This window comes from Leptosomus discolor, chromosome 6 (assembly GCF_034619465.1).
Source record: "Leptosomus discolor isolate bLepDis1 chromosome 6, bLepDis1.hap2, whole genome shotgun sequence".
NCBI lineage: Eukaryota > Metazoa > Chordata > Aves > Leptosomiformes > Leptosomidae > Leptosomus > Leptosomus discolor.
Window position 1 is genome coordinate 58,051,994 of NC_141396.1, and position 26,594 is coordinate 58,078,587.

Genomic DNA, 26,594 nt, shown 5'->3' on the forward strand with positions numbered 1-26,594 from the left:
ACAAAAATGCACGCAATTGTCATTTACCTTGCAATACTGTGCAGAAATTTAACTATTCCAGAGCACTTTTTTTTTCTTTTTTTTAAATATTCTGTTTTGTAAAACTGCCAGCATTTTTCACAGACATGGTCTGTAAGTGGTATGTAGAAATATGGTCTTATGGTTGAAATCACATTTGGAATGCACCTCCACTAAAATATCCCTTGCCCGTATAGACTACTCTGTGCCTCTAGAGGGTTCCCTTCAGTTTTATGCCAATCAGAATCAATTCCTGATTATTTAAACGATGCTGAATAAAGGCCCTTAATACACACTTTGCCTGAAATTGCAAGTAAGAAGAGCTATTTGCTAAACACGAACAACAGATGAGAAAAATCTTCCTTCAAAATCATGCACTGCTGTCTCGCTCACAGCACGACATGGCCTACAGGAATACCACTGTGAAAGCCTGGTTCAGCTTCTGCAGCTGACTCCTGGCTGTTCAGGAACAACTCCCCTTAGCCATACCACCTTTGTTAAAAAATTAAGGCTTCTCAATTTGTGCAGGCACAGTAAAAGCCCAAATTCCTTGCAACCAAATTAAAGAATTAGTAGGCTATGCAACACAAAGAGACAAATCCTTAGAACTAACATCCTTTGCAAAGCAAGGCTTTTAAGGCAAGAGGAAAATATCATCAGGACAAGTTCTGGCAATCTAGGTATGTGCTCTGGGAACGTAATTCCCAAATGCCCTATTGTGCCAAAGACACTGACTCATCTGGAAAGAAAGCAGAAGCATCCAGCTCCCAAGCTCACGCTGCACAGCACCCATCTTAAAGCAATCCGGTGTGAAGAACCCAACCTTACAGTCTGGCAAAACTTGAAGTATCATCAAAACATATACATCTTCTCCCAGTGGTATCTGACAACTAGCCAACTGTGTCTGACAATTTGCCTTCATTACCAGTTCACCTCCTGCATACCTTGATTCTCTTCAGAAGATCAGGGCTTTTTCACCATAGTTTGAGAATTGGTATTTCGGTTCAGTGGCAAAACTATGAGAATGGTACGCCCTTCTGAAAGCAAAACTTAGTTTCTGCCCACATCCCTAATATAACCTTTTTAATTTGACTTATTATTATTATTTATTATTATTACCACCACCTTAAAGCCAACATGAAGAGACAATATAGTTATACCCAGTGGGGCAGGTACGACACCAGTATCAGATACCTGAGTACCCAGGGCACATGAGGGGTCTTGAAGTTAACTCTCAAAACCATAAACCAATGTGCTTTTATTTATAGTCCAAAACAGAGCAGCTGCAAGAAAGTCTCAAATCTACTGCTTCTTCTGAATTAGCAGTGGCAAATTCATTAGCTACACAGAGCAGCGTTCCTAGAAACAAACACACTTGTGTTATGCTACTCAAATACAAAGACACTGCCTAAAGAATCAAGGTGGTGTAAGAGATCCAGACTCTTCCATGTCAGACAAGCTGAACCTAGGAAACAGGGGTTTCCCTATTTTCCTAACACACTGCCCAGCAAGTTAGAATTTCTCTAGCCCAACCTAACAGTAGGAACACAACAAGTTCACAGCACACTTATATCCCTGGGGGAAAACAGCAAACGTGCAGGTATTTGACAGCAGAACACAAGTAACAAGATCTGTGAAGATTGTCAGTTGGTAACACAATATGGAAGTCCAAAGGCATTCCTTAAAACGTATTGCACCACGATATGTAGAGAAGCACAGATCAGAGAGATGCTGCTTGAAAACAAGAAAGCTTCTGAAGACACCACAAAAGTCTCAATGAACAAACATTGTGCTGTTTTTCAAAACATGATCTGCTTAAACATTATTCCCAAGGAGACAGACACTACACACACCACATACAACTTTGGACAACTTGGATATAGGCCAGTCTAAGTTCAAAAGCAACTGTTCTTTTGCCTTTAAACTCCTCTCTGACAGTTTTGGCAAGCCTGTCTTCTACTTTCTTTCATTATAAGCTCTTCAAAATAGACCACTGCCACAAAACCTCACCCAAAGTTTCTGGAATGTTTCTCCTTTCTCTTGTCACATCCGAGAGCCTAATTATTGTTCCTTCTTTCCGTTCCGTTTTGAAACGTAATCGTCCAGACTCTTCGTCGTCATCCTCCTCTTCATCAGATTCTTCTTTTGTTTCTTCTTGAAGTTCCAGAGATTCAATACCTGCCTGAATCACAAAACACAGAGAACATGTAAACTGAAAAATCTACTTTCTTATAATCAGTGAGAATCAAGAGACAAAGCTTTCTTTAAAGGTCCCATTGTTCAAATTTTGCTGGCATTATACATTATTCTCATACACAACTCAGTGAACATTTAAGAGCTCAGTGAATTTTTCTTTTAAAGATACAAATTCTATAGTAAATTATATAGCAAAATCCATTGAGAAAACCAGTTTTGCTGCAATATTTAATGGAATATGGAAACTCCAGTCAGAACCACCATCTGATTAGTAGCTACTTTTGCACACAGAGTGACATTTTATCACTGAATTGACCAAGATGCAAACCTCAGATACTACCAGATTCAAGTAATACAAACATTAAATCATTAATTTTTTTTTCATTTGTTAACAACTGTCAGTAGCACGTTGTTAAAAAAAAAAAAAAAAACCAAATAAATAAAACAAACTCTAGTTACCTTACATATAAATTTTACCCCTCTAGGTATGTTTAACTGTACTTGTCTTTACTTTTTCTACTCCTTGAATACTTCCCAGTTTTAATTCAGCAATTGACAAAGAAAATGAACAACAGGATTGGATAAAATTTGATATATTAAATTTGTATACAGGAATGCTACTCCCTTGTCCTCATTTACTTTCCAGTTCTTTCTATAACAGAGAACATTTACTTAGATGAAACAATGTCCCAAATGAGAATGGATCCCTCTCCTTCAAATGCAAAAAAAAAAAAAAAAGAAAAAAATCAATTTTCCTGTGCTGGCATGATAAAATTACTGTTCAGAATGTTACACAAGTTATATTTGATTTCTAGAGTTGAAAATTAGAAGTGTTCTAATATAGTAGGATTTTCCATAAAATATTTGGTTACTGTGTATTTGGTTATTCCTTGTGCAAGCCCACTTGTTCATTTCTTAGAGCCTGCACATGCATTTTAATTCTTTGTAAAGCCATTAAATACATCATAACTTTTTTGTTGCTCGAGGACAGTTAAAATTGAGTGAAATGTAACATGCAAAAAATGGTTTAATCTTCTAATTAACCAGATTAGTTCAGTAACTTATACGAAAAAGACCCAGCAAGAGTGTCAGTCAGGTGGACAGATACTAAGTCACAAATTAAGAAAAAGAACTAATGGCAAAATGGTGCAAGAGATGGCAAATTGCCTTATCCAGGATCCTGACTTCATCCACAACCGAAAAGAAACAGGAGAAGTAAGATCAGAGATAGGATCTGGCAAGACAGCACAGCGTCTACTTTAAAAGACTGCACACCATATGAACTGAAGCTCAAAGCTATTCCAACTTCGGTCTGGCGAAGAAATGATCTGTACACTTAGTAACCAGGCTTTAACGGGCTACTGATCCCAATGTGTTTTATCCATTCCAAGCAAACACTCAAGCACCACATTTTCTGGCCTCACAAAAATGCTTTAAGATACAGCTAAGGGAATAGTCAAAGCCTACATAAAGCTTTAAAGCTTATGTATTTAAAAAATATTTACTTTTATATAACAACTTTATTATATCAAAAAATGCAGCTAAAAACAACAGACAGGATAGCAGAAAAAAAAAAAATCCTTCAAGACTGAAAGAAATCCAAACCTCAAAAGCAAACCAAAATTGAGCACAACTGGTCTGATTAACATATCCATGTATAATCAAAGCACCTCTGAGGACAGGCAGTTGAGACTCATGGAAGAGAGGAGGGATGTTAGCAAGGAAAGAGATGCTAACATAGTTTAATAAAACCAAACAAAAAATCAAGGGAAAAAAACCCTTGAGTTAGTGTTTTACTTTCAAAAGAAGGACTCCCAAAAGAAAAAGGAGTAGCAGTATCTCTCTGTGTTTTTAAATATCATAAACCCCATAATATTACTGATGTGATGCTTGTCTTTAAAAACTTTCCCTTCAGGATCAGGATTTGGAAGTCAGAGCTGGAATGACTGTTTTACAAGACATGTTCTCTCACTATACTGAGCCTCCTGCTTTACTTTAGAGCATGAATCCCAGACACATCCACTCTCTATGTCCGTGCTCCTTAAAAGCTACATCGAAATTCCAGGTTTTATTCATCAAAGAACAGTCTCAGTCATGTAATCTCCTCTGTGCCTGCAAAACTTACTTGAGCAAGGCTCTATGTGTGGCTCAGACTGCAGAATCAGGACTAGAATAGTTAATACAGTCGGCACTGTCCTGAAAATTTTTGTAATGCTTTAATAAAATACTACAGGAAATACCCGTGGAAACTCTGTTGCCTTTTGATAATTACTCATTCTGGAAAAAAATATATATATCCACTCTAAAAAAACAAAATCCAAGTTGTAACAGACTACAAGACAACTACTTCCCTATGCAACAATAAAAAAACATTTCTCAAACTTTTCTAGACCAGCACCATTCTATTCTTAGCTACTTATACTAATTCTGTAGTCTTCTGGGTCTAACTCACTTTATTCATCAGTATAATGCTCATGCCACCTATTAACAAACAACAGCCGTACAAGCGTTAAGTATCAAAGACAAAAAAAAATCAAAGGAGCTAATGAAAAAGCAGGCACCAAGGAAAGGCAGTGCTCGAGAATGCTAACTGACCCATGTCCAAGTCTGATTACATGTATTATTGAGGGATTTATATTAGTTGCGATGGAGACACAAACACGTCTGACAGCCAGCCATATGTTCTCTACATATAGCTCCAGGAAAGGTTACCTGAGCTGTGTAGGAGCACACACCCTTCCCCTGCAATCTGTTCAATAGCTGCAGCACGCAAGACTTGTTTAGATCATCTTTTCCAACTTCCAGCCTAACAGGATGAGTTGTTTTGCCAAGATTACAGTATATGAATGGATTCTACGTTTCAACCAAAATTAATACAGGAGAAGACACAAGCACAGACATAGAATTAATACATACTTGTACTTACAGAATTCTATTTAATACTTGCTAACCATTAACATCTCTGCATATACATAAACAGTCCTTGAACAGCCACTTGAGGTCACCTGACCAGACTAGGCAGCCCAGGATTCTTAGCAGCTCTCATCAAAGGGAGCTTATCATTTCCCATTATGACACCTTGCACAAAGCTACCAAAGAGCTTTGCTGACTCTTCCTTACAAAGAAAAATAATGACCCTTCTTCTATCACAAGGCCACAGTTTTCTCCCACTCTCATTAAATAATTATGCCATAAATCCCAGCCACTGACCAGAAGTCTCTGCACTGAGTCACGATCTGCTATGGAGAAAGAGTGAGTGCTCCTGCCCCAAACAGCTTACCACACAGCTGCAGGGCTGATAACAGACAGAGCTCAAGGAAAGCAGGAGAAAACACTAGTCAGCATGACAAACGCCGATCTTAGCACAGGATCCTCCTAACATGGGATTGTCAAGTGTTCGGGAGAGCTTTGTGTCAGAGATCGCCAAGACGTACAGAACAAGCAAGCACTGTAAAGGCTAAACCAGATCCCTTCCACATGAAACATTATGAAGGTGAAACAAAGAGCTTTTATTAACTAGCTAGAAAATAAGCAGTGGAAGCTTCTACCAGAGGCTAAACACTGAAACAGCAGCAATTGCTCAATCTTAAGTGATCACAAAATAACATGGAGCAGGTAAGAGGACGTTACACCTATTCCAAGGGCATCTCCACCTCAGATGAAAAATGGGAATAAAAAACAAATCTAAGAGCTTCTAAATATATTTAAAAATTGGCTGTTTTGATTTGCACTCTTGTCATAATTTTCCTCCAGGCTGACAAGTAGTGCCTTCAAACTTGAACGAAAATGCCCAAGTTTTGCCTAAACACAGATGTAACAACTCAACAGGTATACACATTGGCCTTTTTTTCCAAGTCTGTATTCTATCAAAAGAAAAGCAGCACGCAGCACTTCTTCATGAAGTGTTTTCTTGAATTAAGTCCTCATCTTATCAGCACAACCCAAGACACAGTTTAAATTTATGCAGGGAGAAAGCCCCTATCAGAAGACTTCACAGACTAGTCCCAACATAAAACAAAGAAATTGTGAATTCTAATTTCAAGAGGTTACATTTTTATGAACATTTCACAGAAATAATTAGTGATATTATTCTGCTGAAAATATTTAGGACGTGACATAACTGACAGTTTTACCACACCTATTTGCTGCTGAAACTTCTGGGTATTGGTACCTTAGGAAGGCAAAAATATTTCCTGAAGCATTGCTACATTTTTCAAGGAAGTTCCACAGAGAATGTTATTTATTCAAAATCCAAGTTCTAAGCACTGTTTCAAATCAAGTATCAAGTTAAAAAGCAAGCCTTGAACCCAATCTGGGCAAGGACACAAACTTCTCCTGCCTCTTTCCTCACACCTCCCACCTGAGTGCCACTCTTAACAGATGTCTCACTTCCCTTATTCACCAGTTTCCCCCCATCATGTTCCAACTCCCCAGCCAGTCAGCTTTTCCCTTTGTTTATAAAATTTCTTCATGCAATATAGTAAGAGGCTTTATTTGGTTTTAATGTGGAAACTGCCTAAAATACAACACTTCCAAATCCTTTTCTCTATCAACTCGCTTTCAGTTATCTAGCTGCCAAATTTCAATCAAGAAATAATAATGCTATTTATTTGTACCACATCCATTACAGCTCCACTCTTGTGTTGCATTTTCTACAGGAGAATGCCAACAATTACCCTTGTTCACAAGCAGTGAATGTTATGAGACTTAAGGAGGAGCGCTGTTATATAATGCTGGAATAAAGAACAAAACTATTCAGAGCTGGAGGCATGCATCTAACCAGGCACTAAACAGAAGTGCACATTCTATAAAGGTTCTCTCTCTCGGTGGTATTTTGAAGAGTGCAATTGTGAGCCTACTGATAAATGTAAATAAGCTACATAAGAAATAATAAAGGAATAAAAAGACAGTACTATTTTGGAAGCAAGAAGCATGTGGCAATCTGCAAGCCACAATGTACATTAACTGAATACAGATGGGGCCACAACATTCACGTTACATGATGAACAAATTCTCCAAAAGCTCTATTAACAAAATAAATTAAAAACCTGCATTAATGTTATCTTTTGAATGAAAGGAATTTAATTCTGAATTGGACAAATTTAGACAACATGATCACTACAGAATTCTCACTAGTCCATACTCTAAAACCAAAGCTGTGCTTTTTTAAAGCACTACGTTTGAGAGGGAATCCCAGCTATGTACTTAATTTTACAGAATGTGCAGCGCTTTCATCATCTCATACAGACTGTGGTGGCAGATAGCACAAATGTACCAGTCTGCTTCTAAAACACCAGAAGGAAAGTGTATATAATCAAGTGAATGAATAAGAAGTGTTTAAGTGTTTCACAGTTCTTTGGAAGGGTAGATTTAATACTTAGGAAGTAGGAAATTAACTATGTTACAGTATATTTAGTGTCAGACGTAACGCTCGCAACAGCAAAGACTCAACAAAGCAAGTGTCCCCTTTCAATGCATCTCTCCACCTATCAAAGAAAAGTTGTTTTATTATAATAAAAGTTTGATACAACTGGAGTATCGCAGCACACCCATTTGTTAGAACTTCATAGAATAACGCTGCTGTGTCTTTGAGGAATTAATTTCCTTATGAGTTAAAGCTCCAAAGAGGGAACACACTCTGACTCCACTGCTCAGCAGGTAATCCATTCAATCCTATTTAATTAAGATCTGGAATAAAAGTAATATTAAAGCAGATTCCTGGTGGGGAAAGGAAAAAATCCCACATCAAAAACTTGCTGCAAATTAATAACAGGTACAATACCACTGTTCCAGGCTATAACCAGTGAGCATCTACTTGACAGTTTTTGGCATAAGCTTTCTTCTGGCAAATGAAGGAACTCATCCTTTTTCCTCATCAAAAAATTAAGATAAACTTCATAGAAATTTCAGTCCCAACACAACTTCTTTCAAAACTACAAACAATCTGACCTTTGCCTTTCTAACGTACAGAACCGTCCATGCTCACACTCTTCAAAGCGGGATCCCCAGAACTGTATCTACAGTCCCAACAGCAGCAAATTATCCACCTGGGAAGTGAGGCACCACAGCTATTAGAGATTTAACAGACAGCATGCAGTACTACTATGATTCTCCTACCTGAGAGGGCCCCTAAAGTTTCTAATGTTGAAGCTAAGATTAAATATGGACATTTTGAGCTCTCTCTTATGATTTTCGTCATCCCAAGGGAGAGAGGGGATCCGATGTACCTGACAATACAGATGTTACCACAATTCGTCCTACAGAAAGAGTAATACCACCACCAACTCAACACTGGCAAAGTTGCATCAGTTCTTACCCAGCAATATGGACAATTCTACACATGCAAATTCAATAACCACTAGTTATTTTAAGTTTCCATTAAATTCACCACATACCTCTTCTGATTCATTTGGCATTGTCTGAGATTCTTCCAGCTCCTCATCAGCTGTATATTCTTCGTGTTCTTCCATTCCTTGCTCATTATATGATTGCATGTAATCTTCATCCTAAGGCAGTAACACATGAAGGTGAAAAAAACACAGGCCCACTTTTCAGATTCACAAACCCATTAAGAGACAGGGCCTGTATGCATTGTTACTGTTTCCAGAATGGGAAGAGAAGTATTCTATCTGTTAGAACTGTCAACTGTAAGGGACATATCATCTATGATACAGTTAGCAGTGCTTTTAACTAGACAATAATTTCAGTATTATCAAAACCAGTTTTAATTCCGATCCCAGCCATGTCATGATAAAGATCCCATCTACTCCTGTTTGCCCCATCTACTTCTGTACTTCTACATCCTTTGATTACAAGTTCACGAAGCAAATACTGCAGCACTTTCTTACCAAAGGAAACATCCATCTATAGCACATATACATTAAGATCAGATTTTATCCCATCAAAAAAAATAAACATTCTTAAAACATCCTATTAATGTTTTATGTATTCTATTGAACATAGTACAAATGGGTTAAATTATGAACAATTATGAATGTAAAACAAGAGCAAAACCTTTCTTAATTTTACTTGTATTTTAAAATACCTCACTGATCACATTCAGTTTTAATTAAGATTAAACCATTTCACTAGCAATTAAAGCCAATGCACGTCCTCTAATACACTGCTTAAATTATATGAAATTATGCAGGTGACATTTTCTGAACTAACCTCCAATCTCTTTATTCAGGTTTAGACAGTTCTCACTTACAAAAAGGATGAACGAGCAGGACATCAATCACTTTGGGATATTAGCACCTTAAAGATGTCTTTAGCAGGTCAATAATCTTTTCACCTTCGAAGGACTTTATCAGATCTTGTCTAAAGCCTGGATAAAAGCTTTTGCATTAAGTACTTCTAACAATTGGCAGTGTATCTCCACCACACAAAGCTGTTTTCTTCCTTAAGGATACAATCCTCAAGGTCATGATTCTCAACTGCCTTCCAGCATGACAAAGGAGCATTACCTACCGCCAAACAAGCTGTCAACACAAACTTTGTCACAGCCTAGATAAAGAAACTGGCAGACAGTGATAATAGGTCTAATTTCCCCTCCTCCCTAGGGAGGTAAACAGATTTCAGATCAGTCTAAACCCCTATGCACGTGAAGCAATGTTATCTTCAAAGATACAATAGAAAGAAACTCACTGGAAATTCATCTAGGGGTTCATTGATTTCAAGGTCTAGCACTTCATCTTCTTCTCCAGGCTCTTCCCCATATTCTATTTGGTCTTCTGTCAGCTCAGGATCATTGCCTTCATAATGTCCTTCCTCTGCATACTCTGAAGCATATACTTCAGGTGCTTCAGATTTGTCATAAACAATTTCATCTTCCCCTTGGTCGTACTCAGACTCATGTTCTATTGATGGATCGTTGATGGTCTCAGAGAGTTCGTACGATGTAAGTATGCCAGATGAAGCATTGAGGCTAACTGTGACACCTTGAGAACTATGGTATAAGGCAGGGGGGAAATTCAGAGGTTGAAGCATAACAGGCAACTACTCACAAAAATTTAGCAAAACAAAACCAACAAATACAAATTCTCTAAGTTGGTGGACCAAATCATACCTCACGCACTATTTGACTCCGTGCCATATTGTCATAATACATACTGTACCGCAGCTTATCACCAGCTGCAGGCTATTTGACCAGGGGAATCAAACCAACCAGATGGTTTAGCAGGTCAAACTGGCAAAAGTCCTGCTTGGTAACCAAAGCAGACTGGATTCAATTTTAATTCCAAGATTAACAAAAAACACACAAAATTACTATAACTGCATCCATTTTCCCAATCTTTCAGAATACGCTAGTAAATTATTTTTTATTAAATGTATTAATATTGTTCCTTGTTGATTATCTTAAACTTAAATTTTTATGACAGATTTAATGTTCTACTTAATGTAAAATATATAGTCAAGAACTGTCATTTAAATGCTTAAGACTTATTCTAACTTAGTAACAGCACTGGCACAGACACTGGGGAAAAAAAACAATCAATAAAAAACCTGGCAAGTTTATAATCTAGAGGAAAAGCAAAACTCAGAATTTATTGTTTACATTAGCCAGTGCCATCAACACATAAAAGAGCAACTACCCAACTGCAGACTAGTTAGAAAAGCAGAGGGGGGAAAAGCTCTTCTTGATTTGAGGGGTCCAGGTACAAAGAAACAAATAGATTATTTTTATGACATTACTATTATTCACTGTTTTCCTAAGTTGGGGGGACCAAGGTCTAGGCAGCTTTAAGCTATTTGCATCTATAAGACAGAGAAGATTTAACATGAAAATGAAGACGTTATGTAGGATTATCATTATCCTCCCACCTAGAGAGGCATAAATGAGTTTGAATGGAAACAGAGAGAGAGGGGAAAGGAGCAGAGCAAGGCTCTCGCTCTCCCACAATAAAACTGCTAAAAATGCAAGACTTGTGTACAGAAACCTGCCTCCACTGAGCAACGTTATCCCACTTCAGATACCTTCTCATCTCTCGTGCAATCACATAGCCATCCCTGCTGCCCAGGGCTCACAAGGAGGAAACCCAGAGAAGAAACAGTAAGGACTGTAACTGGGATTCCCCATTTTGAAGCAAACAGTCCAACCCTCAATCCTGCAGTGAGGAAAACAGAAGCCAATGGAGAGACTGATGGTCTGAGGTATTTTGCCACACCCTCATCAATCTAACACAGGGAACAGGACTCCTTATCCTAATTCCAGCCAAGGACAGAAAGGAGATCTCAGAGCAACATATACCTAAGTTATACTTTTTTTTCCATGTCCCTTCAGATGACATGACAGCACAGCACGCAATAAGTAAAGGAAAAGCTGGCAAAACACAGGCCATCAAAAGCAGCAGTGGTACTGCATCACTTCTACATCTCAAGCATCTTCCTTCCCCCTGCAGCCCACCTTGAAAAGTAAACGTGTCATATTGACTTGTATTGCCCATAATTCAGTTGTGGAGCTGTATCACCACAGACTACTCACAGGGCAGGATCCTCAGAAATCCCATGGAAGTACCTGCTCAAGCCTATGAACTCTGTACAAAATCTTCTGCTATCTAATTGTACACAAATATATAAGCCACAAATCAAGCCCTATGTACTATGAAGGTCCCTCCTCAGCATCTTAGGAGGCAAGATATATTTTTAAAAGAAAGATGGCAGAAAAGCATTTTACAGGAGAAGGAAGCCTACAATACCACAAAGGCACAGAACAGCTCTATAAGTATTTATGCATAGGAGATGACACTGGTTCTTCTTCATAAGCTTTTTTTATAGACTTGAGTTAAATTTATTAGATTCAAATAAACAAAAAATAATTTTACTGAAATGCTAACAATGCTACTAACACATTACATATACATCATTAAGTAGCTGGCTAGTAAAAAGCAAAACTATTTTAAGTATATAGACCAATAACTTCAGTCTAGTAGCTATTAGTTATCAGTAGTAGTAGTCATTAATAGCTTTGACTTATCCAAAACACAAGATTTAGAAAAGAGATACCGAAATTCTGGTTCCTCTTCATTGTCACTTTGCAGAAGATCATCATTCAGCTCTTCATCTGACAAGTCTGACTGATTCTAGGTTTCAAAAAAAGTCAATCATTAACATAAAGGTTATAAAAAAAGGATATAAACTTTTAACTACATACTGAAACTACTGAAACTTCCGAACACTATTTGTTGTGAAGAACGCATCCCAGACTAAGACCGTACCTTCAATGAAATTGCCTAATTCAATGAGAAAAAATACACTACATAAGACAACTAATCTGAAAATAAATGTTTGACAGGGTTATGGAAATTTACAAAACTCAAACCTGCCTAGCCATCAACGCTCTTCACTGGTACCTTCCCAAATATAGCCAAAAACGACAACTCACTTCAGAAACAACAGGAAGAAAGGTTATCTTTAGTACACTGACTTGTGACCTTAATGCACTTGTCAAGAAAATCCAGTAAGTTACTGCAGTTTCCAGAGAGCAGAGATGCTTAGGAGACTGAAGGAAAGGATATGACATGAAGAAAACTGAAAAGCCATCATTAGTTTGTAAGTGAAGAAAAAAATCCAGAAGAAAATACTATGCCTTTTCTGAACTCCTCCTAATTTGCCTATCATACTTTCACTTGTCTCATTTACCTTTTTTTTTTTTAAATAATTACCCATTAGGAAGAGATAACTGCAGTTCTGCTCAGCAGCCTCATTTCCATCCCCTAAAGTAATAGGGGCAGAAAGGTTATACAAGGGTAGATTTATCTAAAAGTACTAGGATGAGATTAGGTAGAAGCAAGTTTAGCCTAAATAGCTCAGGGAAAACTTCCTGAGAAATCTATTATCACTCTACCATATGAGTCCATACTCACAGATACTGAAAACAAGAATAGAAAAAGCACAAGAACACGTAATACATCAGAGAAATCTAGTATTAGTTAGTATTCACACAGATAATTTTTGTAAGATAAGTAAGTAGCTTTAGCAACTCACATTTCAACTACTAAGATGTATGCAACGTTAACTGCTTATGTTTTGATAACTGCGTAACAACGCACATCCACAATCTCAATCCTCCTGGAATTTTATTTTCGTTTTTAAACCACTACACAAGACAAAGGAACTTCCTGTCTTTAATAGGGATTACTTACAGAATAATTTCGAGAACATAACTTCCAATGTTTAGAGTGTGATTATAAAAAATGACATCAATTAAAACTCAAAACTTTTACTAGGTCCGGGTTTCTTAACAAACCTATTCATCTCCAACTAAAACTTTAAAAACTATTTTCTAACTTAATTCATTTAGCAGATAAAGAGGACAAAGAGGCAACTAGACAGTTTTGATTTCCCAAACAGAAACCCTGTCTTCTGCTGCAGATACCTGGCAAATCCAAACATGCATTTAGTTCTTTTCATGGAGTTCAATTTCAGAAATAGGTATCGGAGTGAGGAGTCCATAACAGACATGGGAGGACTCGTTCATGTTCTCTGACGCTAGCTGCTCTCATATTCTTCCCTCACTGTCAAGGAGAAATGCTCTGCCTACTTGTCAGACAAAGTAGTAGTGGATTGTGTGCAGTGAGTGGAACTTCAACAGACACCACTGATTGCTTTTTTTACTCTCTGGTAAATACTGCTGGTATTTTGATGAGCAACTTTTAATAGCCAGGAAACCAGCAGTTGAAGTGAGTTCTCCAGAATGCTAATCAGCACTCAAGAGGCATAACTGGGGGGTTTGGGGCAGGTTTTTTTGTTTGTTTTTAGGGTTGGGGTGTGTTTTGTTTTGTTTTTTGTTAAGTCAATATGAGCTACTGAGAAACTGATTTTGAGAACCATCTCCTTTTTGAACTGTGTGTTATGAGAGTAAATATTATCTCAGAAAAAAAACAATTTTTCTAAAAGTTGTATTTTAAAAAGCCACACTTGGAGGTACTTGACAAAAGGAAACAGCTCCGGGTGCAGGGTGCTCTGGCAACAGGGCAGATCTCAAGTACCTATGGCTGTCAAGCTTCAGGGAGGTGACCATAATATACATAAAAGGCCATAGCAAACAACTGAAGTGGGCAAGTTGAAGAACATTCATATTTTAATACATGTAATAATTCATTTTAATGCTCATCTCCTACCTTTTTGCCAGTTAGCAAATCCTCTCCAAGCAAGTCATCATCAAGTTCACTGGAAAAGATTAACAAATTTAAGAAGCTGCACCTTAGCAAACAAACACCAGACAGGGTATACGCTGTAAAAACCCAACTTTTCGTTTTCCTGTGTTGTCCTTTCCACATCCCTCCAACTGTAACACAGCACATACACCCAGACAAGGCGCAGGCATTTAACACACAGTTAGCTCAGTCCCCACTCTAGAGCCTTCCCTTCAAGGCCATCTGGGCATATTGTCCAAACTGCTGTTCCCAGCTCCCCAGGGAAGAAGCAAGTGAGAAACAGTAATGTCCCGCAGGCAAGACCCCATCTAGGCCACCCTGTGCCCCAAGCTGCACTTCAGCAAGGAGGCACTGGGAGGCCGGCTGGCTTGGGAGTCACTTCAGCCTAGATCTTTCATAAATACTTTATTCCCTCCTCCTCACATTGAGGGTCAGGTCAAACAGACTTTTGTAGGATGACAAAATCACATATATGTTTTGCCATCTTAATGGGCGTGGCTAAGAATTCAGAAGGCATAGAAATATCCAGCTTATAAAACTTCTGCTATCACATAGCATCTGTCCCATAAATAGGATGCAACACAAAGAACTACAGTCAAGATTAGTTAAACTTTAGGACAACTGCTTAACTTCATTCTTCCTTCAGTGTAAGAATTATCTATTGACAGGAATAAACAGAATCCCCCTTCTGTAATAAACACTTATTACTGACAAATGCCCGTATCAGAACATGCGTGTCCTAATACTAAAATGAGATGCCAGTGATTTGAACTATGAAAACCACAGAATCATTTAGGCTGGAAAAGACCAACCACTAACCTACCACTGCCAAGTCCACCACTAAACAATGACATTAAGTGCCACATCTATGTCTTTTAAATACCTCCAGGGATGGCAACTCAACCACTTCCCTGTAATTCAAGAGTGTAATTCATGAGCTGTAATTCAAGAATGTGAACCTAGTTCTACCTGCACACCTTTAAAAAAAACCAACCAAACAAAAAACCCCCATAAAAATTAAATATCCCAGAGAGAATGGGCTGTATGAACAGAATGGGAATACATATAAGAGTTCCCTAGGACAATACAGGAAACATTTGAAAATGGGGAAAGCCATTCCCGAGACAAAAATCACTGCTAAAAGTTGGTTTCGCAGATGGGTACATCTCTTTCAGAGCTGGTTACTGTACAGATAATGCAGGGGAAAAAAAAATGTTGTGAGCTAGAAGAGAACAGACGATATTCCACATCAGCACTGAACAGGATGTTATCATCAGTACACAGTATTTGTCCACAGTTACTGATCTCAAACAGTTCCAGGAATGACTGAATATTAATAAATAGCAATTGTTTTGTGCTCACTGCAATATTAAACAAAAATTAGGACATAAGACTTATCATACATTCAAAGAGCAAAATGACTAGAATTTAAGCCCTTTATTTCAGAGACAAAAAAGTCTCCATAACAGAAATAGTTTCAGAGGAATTTAGAGCCAAAACTGAAGCAGGAGAAAGTCACTAATCTCTTCAGCTGCCAGTAATCTGACAAATGCACCAAAAGGGTTGAAAATAGTTCCCAGTACTATGGTCCACCACGGACAGCTTTTAATAAAACTGCAGTACAGAAATTCCAAAAGACTGCAAGAGTGTGTAATAGCAGCATTCAAAGATGAAAAGCAAGTTCATGTAGTAAGAAATTCATATCAAAAATGAATAGAAAAGAAAGCAAAAGATTCAATTAATCATCTAAACATAGTTAGGGCTATTCAACACATTACTAAAAAACATCCTCAATGTGACTATTTAAAAAAATATTAAACATTTGGTCAATAGAAGTAATTGCATATGTATTCTAAATTTTTAAAAGCTTTGGCTAATAAGCCAAGTAGTAACTCGAGAGTCGAAAAAATTAGCACTAGCACATAAATGAAGATCATAACAGAAATAAAAGTGTTTCACAGAATGTCCCACAAACTGATTAAAATATTCCGTGTCATTCAATATTTTCACCGGTAAGTTAAAAGAAGAAAAATCACCATTGGTAACTTTTTGAATAAACAAAGTAACAGTGAAAAGGCTGCACAGTAAAGTCAAGCTCTCTCAAGCTTCTTTTAAAACAGCCAAATCTATCTATCAGAAAGAAGAGGGACCAGATTTACCAGATCTGACTATTTAAAAAACAACAGATAATAAAAGATCTTAGGCTAGCTGAGAAAAACAGCCAAAAATGAATGGTTGCAATCTGATACCACACAAAACCACACAAAATAAATTGGAATAAAAGTCCACATCTGCAATAGTTCCAAAGGCAAGTCATCCTCACTATCACCAACACACAAAGGTCTTTCCAAAACCACAATTCTAAGAAATAAGGGTTATGATAATCCAAAAGTTCACTGCTCTCACAAGAGACAGACCCACTTCCTCCCCTGCCTCAACATTCCCCTAATTCAGCTCACCAAATGAGGAAGAGAAAATAATAATAAAGAGATAAGTAGTGAAAAGTTCTCTGCCAGTGTAGAGAAATAAATCATCTCACAGAAGGCTCAGAACAAGTAAATTTCATCAAAAGTTAACTACTAAATCAGCCCTGTCACTCACAGAATAGCACCAGAATGGCATGTTTTTCCCAAATCCAAGCTTTGCACTACTTATAGAGATAAATGTATAAATTAACAGTCTGTGATAAAGATGTCAGACTGGCCCTTTCTGGCCTCCAATTTCATGAGCATGCCTCATTAAACATGAGCAGTAGCAAGGACACAAGTGTTCCAGGAAAAGAATTTGTAAAAAAATGTAATGGGAAAAATTCTCCAAGAACAATGTTACACTTGTACTCCCAAATAAGAGGGGCCTTCCAACTCTCAGTTACCACTCTCCAATGTTTGAGGAAGGAAAGAGATCTGGAAATTCAAAATTATTTAAATGACTGGGGGATGGGACTCAGCAGTACCAACACAGTAAGAGTTGATGGTTCGTCGAGATCCATCACTAACAGCATAACCCCTTCACCCTCCCCTACAGAAAAAGTGATTTAGGTTGCAAAAAATAAGCATGAAGGATTAAAAAAAAAAGTCTACTGTATTCATTCAGCCTTTCTTCCATCTTCAAAAAACTGTGTCCTATATTGAATTAGGACAGTAGTTAAAAAAAATCAAGCAATTACATCAGGCAACAACATATCCATGTACAGCATTTTAATTGCCCAGACATCCATAGAACTTAACACTTCCAAAGACAGCTTGGCAATCTAAAAAGAATTAATAATAATAAAAAATATATAAATTCCAATGCATGCAAATAATATTATATTACAGTGGTAAAAAAAAAAAATTTGTGAAGTGATCAGCAAGATGAAATTCTGGCATCTCCAGCACTGCACCTGAAACCACTTCCCTTCCAACTTCACTGAAGAATAAACAATACAATTCTTTCATCATCTATCTTAAATTAGATGCAGCTAATAATAAACACAAACAAAAACATTTTTCTAAAACTGAATCCTTCCTTGTGTGCTTCAAAGTCTCGGCTTACTGAAAATACTCTATAACCTTTCTCAAGTCCTATTACAACAGCTTTGCCACAGGGAGTTTGCCATTGTAATCAGCTTACAACTTCCAATACAATGGCTGTTTGACTCTTCCAAATTTTCTGACGTGGTAAGAGTAGGACAGCTGAAAACAACCATTTAGCATCTAAGAGCCCACCTATTCAGACCATGAAGTCAGCAAAGGCAAAAAGTTCAGAAAATATTCTAATACGAAGCATTTCACCTCTAATACTGGCTTCAGCATTTCTAAATACTCAGAGTTGGGGCTGTGAGGCAGCACGGTACAGTGGCCCAGCTCGAACAAGTTGTTTTAATTACACACTCAAACCAGATCGGTTCCTTGATGCAGTTCACCATCCAACCCACAAACAGCTCTGCTGGCATGACAGAGAGCAGCCACCCCTCACCAGCATACAGCAGAACACCCTGAGTACCGAAACTACTGTCCAAATTCCTTATTCGCTCTTACTCACCTCCTAGAGCAATGAAAACTACCCACTTCACCTAGCAGAAAAGCACAGAAGAGGAAACTAATCCCTCTGGAATGATGATAAACGTAGAGTAAATGATTCACTCCAAGGGCTCAGCTCAGTGGAAAAGTACTTAGAGTAAAATTTGTTTACTACAATCACTTGAATGATTATTAGAAAACATAAAAATCTATTTGGAACATTTTTTCCCCCCTTTTTTACAGTGAAAACCACTGGCAAAATCTGAACAAGTCTCTCTATTACTAAAAAAGAATAATTAAAAAAAAAAAAGTTGAAAAGTTTTCTCCCAGAAAGGACAGACAAGTCTAGCCAGCAGCTCAATTTAAGTCTTCCCTGGCTAGAGTGCCTTCTCATAAAGTGCCTTCTCATAAAAGAACATGCTCTTATTCTCCCCCAAAATAACCAAGTTCATACATACTTCTGAATCTTTACGACAGTTATATTTTTCAATAAAAGCCCATACCTAAGTTCCATGACTCTTCCCCAATGTAAAACTGGAGTAGGAGTTTGAGGATAAGAATTTAAACATCTAGTTAAAAAAAAAAAAAATTAAGTTGGGCAAATTCAAGTAGTAGCAAAATCTAACTATATAAACCACTGAGAGCTAGTAAATATTTAAAAGGAAAACCAGGACATTAACTGCAAAGTTAATTACACGCCACAAATAGTTTGTATTTATCCAATTTTAAATGGTATCTCTTCATAGTGCTCTCTAGATTCCTCAAGGCAAGTATATGCTTGGCACAATCCAGCACCGGCTGACACATGCATAACAACCAACATCTTCATTAGTATCTAAACACGCGCTACTCTAAATGTTAGAATACAAAATGCCAGAATGGGAAAACAGAGTAATGTAATTCAGCATACAGACACTGAACATGAAAATATTCTACCTACCTGTCCCAGTCGTCATCTCCAGCTCTTCTTCTCCAAGACCTTTCTGCACCAGGCTTATCAAACTGATCAAAGTCATCATCTGTAAAGAAAGTGACTACATTAAATAATTCATACTGAAACGAAATGTTTCTGAAGGAACCAAACAGGTGAGATTTTTAGGGAGATTGTTGCTTTTCAGAAGATGCAAAAATACCTTTTCCTACTTTCAGTGTTAACATAAGGAAAACAGATAAATATCAACATGCTTCAATAATAAAAAAAACATAACGTACTGTATAGCTTTCCCTCTTCTCACTATTGAAGTGAGGATGACCCGAGGAAAACAGATAGAGCATGAGATAAATCACTGGAAAATTTTGCCAGTGAAGGTCACTCTAGAGCCAGGAGCTCCCCAGAAATGCATGGAACTGGGGTGCAATGGAGGTGAAGGGAACCACGTCTGCCAGATCTCTCCTTGCCTTGAGGGCCACAAGCTCATCTACCCACACTGAGCCCGCAAAGGCGCTTTGAAAATAGAAGTAAACCTCAGGTCAGCACAAGGCAGGACAGTACCAGCAACCCGAAATACAAGAGGGAGGTCAGGTGTAAACACACCATCAATTATCTCCACCGGGGCACTGAGAGCACGGCAAGTGATTGAAGCAGTTACACTGTGTACCTAAGCGTGCACATGCCTTCCAAGACAAAACTGGTGATCCATGTATTGCTCTCAACAAGTACCCTACTTTAGCCTATTAAATCACAGATCGTTCTTGCGCAGCTTAGTTTGCAATGACAGTTTTGCTACTTAAAAATATTAAATCTTCCTTTAATCTGCAAAAGAAACGCAAAGCTCATCTGCTCTGTTCAGACACCCAGATGTGTCATCATCTGTACACACTGGAAACACATACCTTCAGAAACACTCAACCCCCACCCTCCCACCCTGTGGCTACAGTCCAACAGAGCATGCACACCTGGATTTAGTGTCTTCTCACACATTTTAATGCCTTTTTTAAGACTCAAACAAATGGGTAGATAAAAGTTATGCTCAACACAGCGGGAAACCAGCTGCAGTTTAATGCTCTGCAAAATACAAGAGGTCGAGCGATCTGGTCCTTGCAGTCTGACAGTCTGAATTGGTGATCACCAAGCTGCCACATACCCAGTCATTCTCCTGACTCTATTTGCACTCAACTCTCTGATCAAGTACCATGCGAAGGATCAACCGGGTTTTGTGTGTGTTTGGGGTTTTTCAAATGAACCTTCAAAACCAAATCTGTCTTCAGCTTTTTAAACTCAACCCAGTATCCTTTAGTGAATATTCCCCATATGCAATGACAAACCTCTTCACATCTTACTTCATATAATCAAAATACAGGTGTTAAGTGACCAACATAAGTTTAAAAGGAAGTAAAAATATTAAAAAGAAAAAACTCAGTTCTTACAATGTCACTAAATTAAGAGCTTTCAAACCAGAAATTTCAGTCATAAAAACAACTGCTCACTATGAATTGCGACACAACACAAGTCAAGTGTTCCAACTCTTTCATTTTGAAACAGTAGGTAAAAGCAATTCCCTTCGATCAGGTTCCTCCCTTTACTCCCTACAGATATTCTTACATTTTAAATTAATCTTCTATATTTAAACTAATTTACATGGGCCAACACCACTGAAACAAACAGTTGTTTTATATTTCTCTGCTCAAGCATCTACTTACTGCAACCACCTTCTATTCCAATTCCTATTTCACCCACAGGGGAAAGCCAAACATATACCCAAGCATCTACTATCTTCCTCTTGAACACTAAATTGTCCAATTTCACAGTCTCTGAGAAAAATGCCACCTTGCTCTCTTTATGATCACTCAAAATCATGCTGCAGTGGTCATCTCAGTGCACTGCCACGTTAAGGGCACAAACATCCTGCGCTGTCATTGTTCTTACAGCTGGACTGCACTAATCCACTGACTTGATGTAACCACCTTCAAAGATTTTTTAATTTTTTTTTTTTTAAAGATAATGCAACTGGTTTTGCAGCAGCCCAAATTACGAGTGTCCACACATTGACTAACATTTCTCAAGACAATGACTACCATCAGGAAGACAGTAACTTCTTTTTAAGCTATGCCTGTTTGTTCGCAAAACACATATTTTTTTCATGCCAGGCACAGCCTTTAGAACTACTGAGAGCTGTATTATAAACCAACACTGCTTGAAGACAAGATCTTAGCCCTTCGGCACACAATGCTTACACAGACGGACCTCCACATCAGCCAAATTTAAATCTAGACAACACAAAGTTACAGGCCAAACCCTGCTGAGATCTACAGCAAGAAGAAACATTCTTCAGTATTAATTCATAGTACTTTTCCAGGCCAGATAAGTTTCACAGCCATAAAAGTGCTCCAACCTAGTATTACTGCTGGTGAAAAAACTACGAAAAGAGGGTCCAAGCTCCTGCCAAGTTCCTAGCCTAGACATGGACCCCCACCCACCATCATCATGAACCTCTACCCTCCAGCTCTTCCAACCCCTCCAGATTTCCCACACCCTATTCTGTATTTATGAGCAACTTCTACCACTATCCAAAGCTGAATTACATTCCTACAAAGCCCTTTTCACAAGTCCTCTCAGCAGGATGCACACAAAAGCCTCAAAAACAACTGGTCATTCTATGTGTGGTGACCACAGCTTCTAACAACTGTTCCACCTCCCTCCCTGTCTCATCACACGCTTAGGATATAAAGATCTATGGGACAGAGGGAGCCAGTTTTTATTTTTTTACACTTATTTGTTCTTTGACAGCTGACACTGACAATCAGTGTTACAAATTATGCCACTTTGACATTAAATGACGTCAGAGCCCAAAGCAGGTTGTAGCTCTTCTTTAGAAAAGGAGGTCACAGGTCATACATCTACAAACAGCATTCACTGCCACCTTCATCATTTGTGAGATAGCAAGCATGAAAATGGACACAGGTCTTACACCTGTAGTGTGATCTGATACCTAGCAAACCTCTGAGAGGCATCTTTTTTTTTTGATTTCTGAAACTACACATATTTTCATTTCTTTTCTACCTGTCTAGGCATTAACATTGGAAAATACCAGTAAACAACAGTCAGCATAACATTTATGGATGCTTCTCCTTGGGAAACTCTAAGTCAATGTTTGTGTCAAGTGTGGTTAAGTGCCTGTAAAACATTAACTTGTACAGAAGGAGGAACACTTAGCATCAGCGGAACACAAAACCACTGAGAGCAACAGCCAAACATTTTTTTATTTTTTTAATAATTTTCAGTACTACTCTGTAGGAGGTGAGGAGAGAAGAAAAGGAAAAAAAAAAAAAGGTGGGTATATTGGGTTTCCATGGCAAGGTTGGGGGGGGCACTACAGGGGTGGCTTCTGTGAAAAGCTGCCAAAAGCTTCCCCCATGTCTGACAGAGCCAACGCCAGCCGGCTCCAAGACAGACCCACCGCTGGCCAAGCCCGAGTCCGTCAGTGACAGTGGTAGCGCCTCCGCGATAATGGACTTCAGAAGCGGGGCAGGGGGTAGAACTGTGCAACAGAAATTGTAGCTGGAGAGAGGAGAGAAACATGTGAGGGAGTCAACTCTGCAGAACCAAGGTCAGTGAAGAAGGAGGCTGAGGAGGTGCTCCAGGCACCAGAGCAGTGATTCCCTGCAGCCTGTGATGAAGACCATGGTGAGGCAGGCTGTCCCCCTGTAGCCCATGGAAGTCCATGGTGGAGCAGATGCCCACCTGCTGTCCATGGAGGACCCCACGCTGGAGCAGGTGGATGTGCCTGAAGGAGGCTGTGGCCCCCTGAGGGAAGCCCGTGCTGGAGCAGGCTCCTACCAGGACCTGTGGGCCCATGGAGTGAGGAGCCCATGCTGGAGCAGGTTTGCTGGCAGGACTTGTGACCCCCCGGGGTACACACACTAGAGCAGTCTGTTCCTCAGGGACTGCACCCCGTGGAAGGAACCCAGGCTGGAGAAGGGGAAGAGTGTGAGGAGTCCTCACCCTGAGGAGGAAGGAGCAGCAGAGACAACGTGTGATGAAGTGACCACAACCCCCATTCCTCATCCCCCCACACCACTGGTGGGGAGGAAGTAGAGGATTCGGGAGTAAAGTTGGGCCTGGGAAGAAGTAAGGGGTGTAGCAAAGGTGTTTTAAGATTTAGTTTTTATTTTCTGAGTAACCTACTCCGATTTGATTGGTAATAAATTAAACCAATTTTCCCAAGTTGAGTCTCTTTTGCCCATGACAGTAATTGGCCAGTGATCTCCCTGTCCTTATCTCGACCCACGAACCTTTCATGACATTTTCTCTCCCCTATCCAGTTGAGGAGGGGAAGTGATAGAGCAGCTTTGGTGGGGAGCTGGTGTCCAGCCAGGGTCAACCCACCACACAGGGAATCCATGAAAATAAGCTTTCTAATCAGCAAAATGTCCACTGTAGGAGCTGGAAGAAGTTTTGTATTTCTTCCAGCAGTATCAATGCAGCCCAGAAAGGCAGTCGTACATGGCAACTGTCGCTAAGACAAGCAATGCAACGGCTATGGCTCCTCGTTTCAATTGAAGACTCTCACGGCAAAGCTCACCAAGAAGCGTGCACATTAGCTGGGGATCAACTGGAAGATCCTGACAGGCAATCACTAAACACACTAATCCCCCTCTCTAACTTCCAAGCAGCACTAGGAGGAAAAAAAAACCAAAACTCAAGACCTATCAAATACCAAAAAAGCACTAACTGAATAAGGAAGCAGGACAGGGCAGTTCAGAGGAAAACAAAAGAAACAATCCACCACTCCACCACTCGGCTCTTCCTACTGCAGCTCTAAGAAAATCACCATTATCGAAGTGACAGAGAAGTTGCAGGATGCTGCAGAGACTGACTAACGCTGGCTGTTTTGTTAGACCTGCCAGCCTTGCAAGGCTCTGGCCAGCTGTGAACAAGAACAAGCACACAGACAGCCAAACACACTTGGTTCCCCACTCTAAAAGGTTCCTATTTGCTTTACACTTACCCTGGTGCAGCACCAGCAGTTCTATAAGCTGTTCTAAACAGCTTATTTTCTGGTTTTGTGATATATGCCGAGAACTGTTAACCTTTTTTCCTGCTTAATAAGAACAAATCATCCACACTAGCAATGCACACAATACAAGCCTCATTTCCTCTCTGGCTATGCTGATGGTAGTTTCTAAGTCTGGGGACACTTCCAATAAAACCTTCACTAATCATTTTTCTATGTAAAATGGAAGTCCTAAGCTACACAGTCAAGTCTCACAAGCGTAGGAGGTGAATCAGTAGGAACACTGCAGAGCTCTTAACATCTTAAAATGGTACTAACATCGCCTAAAAAGGTAGTACTACATAGCAACTGTTGCTAAGATGGAGTATTTTACTGCAATGAGGTGGCCAAGATTTCTAGACTAGGAAAAACATTTGATGACTCCTTCGTTCATCTTCCCAGAAATATACCCGCACACTTTCTGGAACACTAACCACTTGTCTCATAAACCTTAACAGTTCAAAATTTTGTATTTTGGTTCGCTTCAATATGACGCTGTCATGAACATAAAACATACTATTAGTTTTAGGCATTGAAAAAGCATCGAAGATTTCTCCTTCTCCAAAACAAGACTGAGATGCAACAGTGGTCCAGTAGTTCAATGAATAAAAAAAGTATTATGCACTGTTTACCCAACAGGTCTCTCAATAAAGTAAGTAAGTTGCACCGCTTTTGGGCAGAAGAGGTAAGGGAGCTATTAAAACAACAACAACAAAAAACCCACGCAAGAGGAGAAAAGTCATTTATCACATGAAAAAATGCCACTTCTCTATACTTAGATTTAATGCTGAACAAGTCCATCTTGATCTATCCCATTCCCCAGTATATTTAAAACACTCAACGTGACAACTCACCAGCATTTCAAGCATTTCAAGTCTTCATATTAAAAACATTTTTTTTCATCAGATTTCATTGCAAAAGGTTACACAACACATAGGTATTGTAAAGTCTCAATTTTCAGGAACTGAGCATACCATTTAAAAACAGACATATGTTTCTGCCCAACAGTGAACTGGATTTCAGCATCTCTTGCTATGCAATACAGAATAACAACAGGCTTCATGAAGAACGGCCATGTCTACAACATGGGCTGACCAAGTAGCTGTACTATGAACACCAGTTGAATGAAAACTTCTGGTAACAAAGGGCAACAGCATCTAGCAGTACAAGCACAAGGTCAACAGGAACTCCTGAACCCAAGTCTGTGATGTAAACCTAACTCATTGTCAAACACCCTATGAATCCAGTCCCATTTATTGCAGATAATCAAGCTCTCTACCTCACCATAAAAATCACATTCACTCCTGCTACCGCATTATGCACAAGAACACACATGCACGAATACACCACGCTCAAACACAAACAGTTTAGTTTATCTGTTCAGCAACAGACATCATTTAGTCTTTGTATCGGTAAACAATTACTCAAAGAAGTCTTAAGTATTCAGCAACTAAGTAGTCATAACAATGTAAGAATCATATAACATGTTCCTCAACTGCAGTATTTCATGTCTTCTTTTCAAGTCAGTCCTATAGGATAGACTTCAGCTTCCTCAAAGAAATAAAATAGAAAAATTAATTTCTACAGGAGGTAAGTTCTTTTTTCCTTCTCAAAACCAACTTTTTTTTTTTTTTTTTTAAGAGAGTTTGTCCTGATGCAAAGCAAGTGACTACGAATAAGGAATTAATTATGATACGCTGCCTGGAACTGAAGTTCTCTAACCACTGTTCCAAGGAAACAGTACCTTTTTTTTTAAAAAAAAAAAAAAAACAACAACAACAAAAAAAACCCACCAAAAACCAAAAACCTACATCCAAACCCAAAACCACCAAGCCACAAAAACACATTTCCAAAGTCTGCTTGGATTTGAAAATATATTTGCTTTGGAAAAAAACATTTTCAAAGTGTCATAGTCCTTTCCTCACAAATGCTGAACAATGAAACGAGGCCAAGAGTTTAAATGAAATCCACATGAACTCAGTTCCCAAATGGCTTCGGATACGAGAAACTGCAACTCTCCAGAAACTCTCTGGCATCTTTCAGAGTTACCAAAAGTTATAGTTAAAACTGAGGCTGCATCACAGCAGAATACAACACAGGATGAATCACATTACTTACTTGGAGGTTTTCTGGTTAAGTCAGTGACAACCATCATCTTAAACTACTCTCAACGACAAGTTCTATGTGACTTAAAAATCTGTGGTTTATTATTTGATGCAATAAAGCAT

At 38.7% G+C, this 26,594-nt stretch overlaps 1 protein-coding gene across 1 annotated transcript in view; it reads right to left on the reverse strand.

The window, feature by feature from the left end:
- RBM33 (RNA binding motif protein 33) overlaps positions 1–26,594 on the reverse strand; it is a 104,307-nt gene that overhangs the window by 73,813 nt on the left and 3,900 nt on the right. Inside the window, exons 2-7 of the mRNA XM_086467467.1 lie at positions 19,314–19,392; positions 14,337–14,385; positions 12,220–12,296; positions 9,862–10,162; positions 8,610–8,720; positions 2,029–2,200 (exon numbers count right to left, since the gene is read on the reverse strand). Of these exons, the coding sequence (XP_086323593.1) occupies positions 2,029–2,200; positions 8,610–8,720; positions 9,862–10,162; positions 12,220–12,296; positions 14,337–14,385; positions 19,314–19,392 (789 nt within the window). The remainder of the gene's footprint in view (positions 1–2,028; positions 2,201–8,609; positions 8,721–9,861; positions 10,163–12,219; positions 12,297–14,336; positions 14,386–19,313; positions 19,393–26,594) is intronic.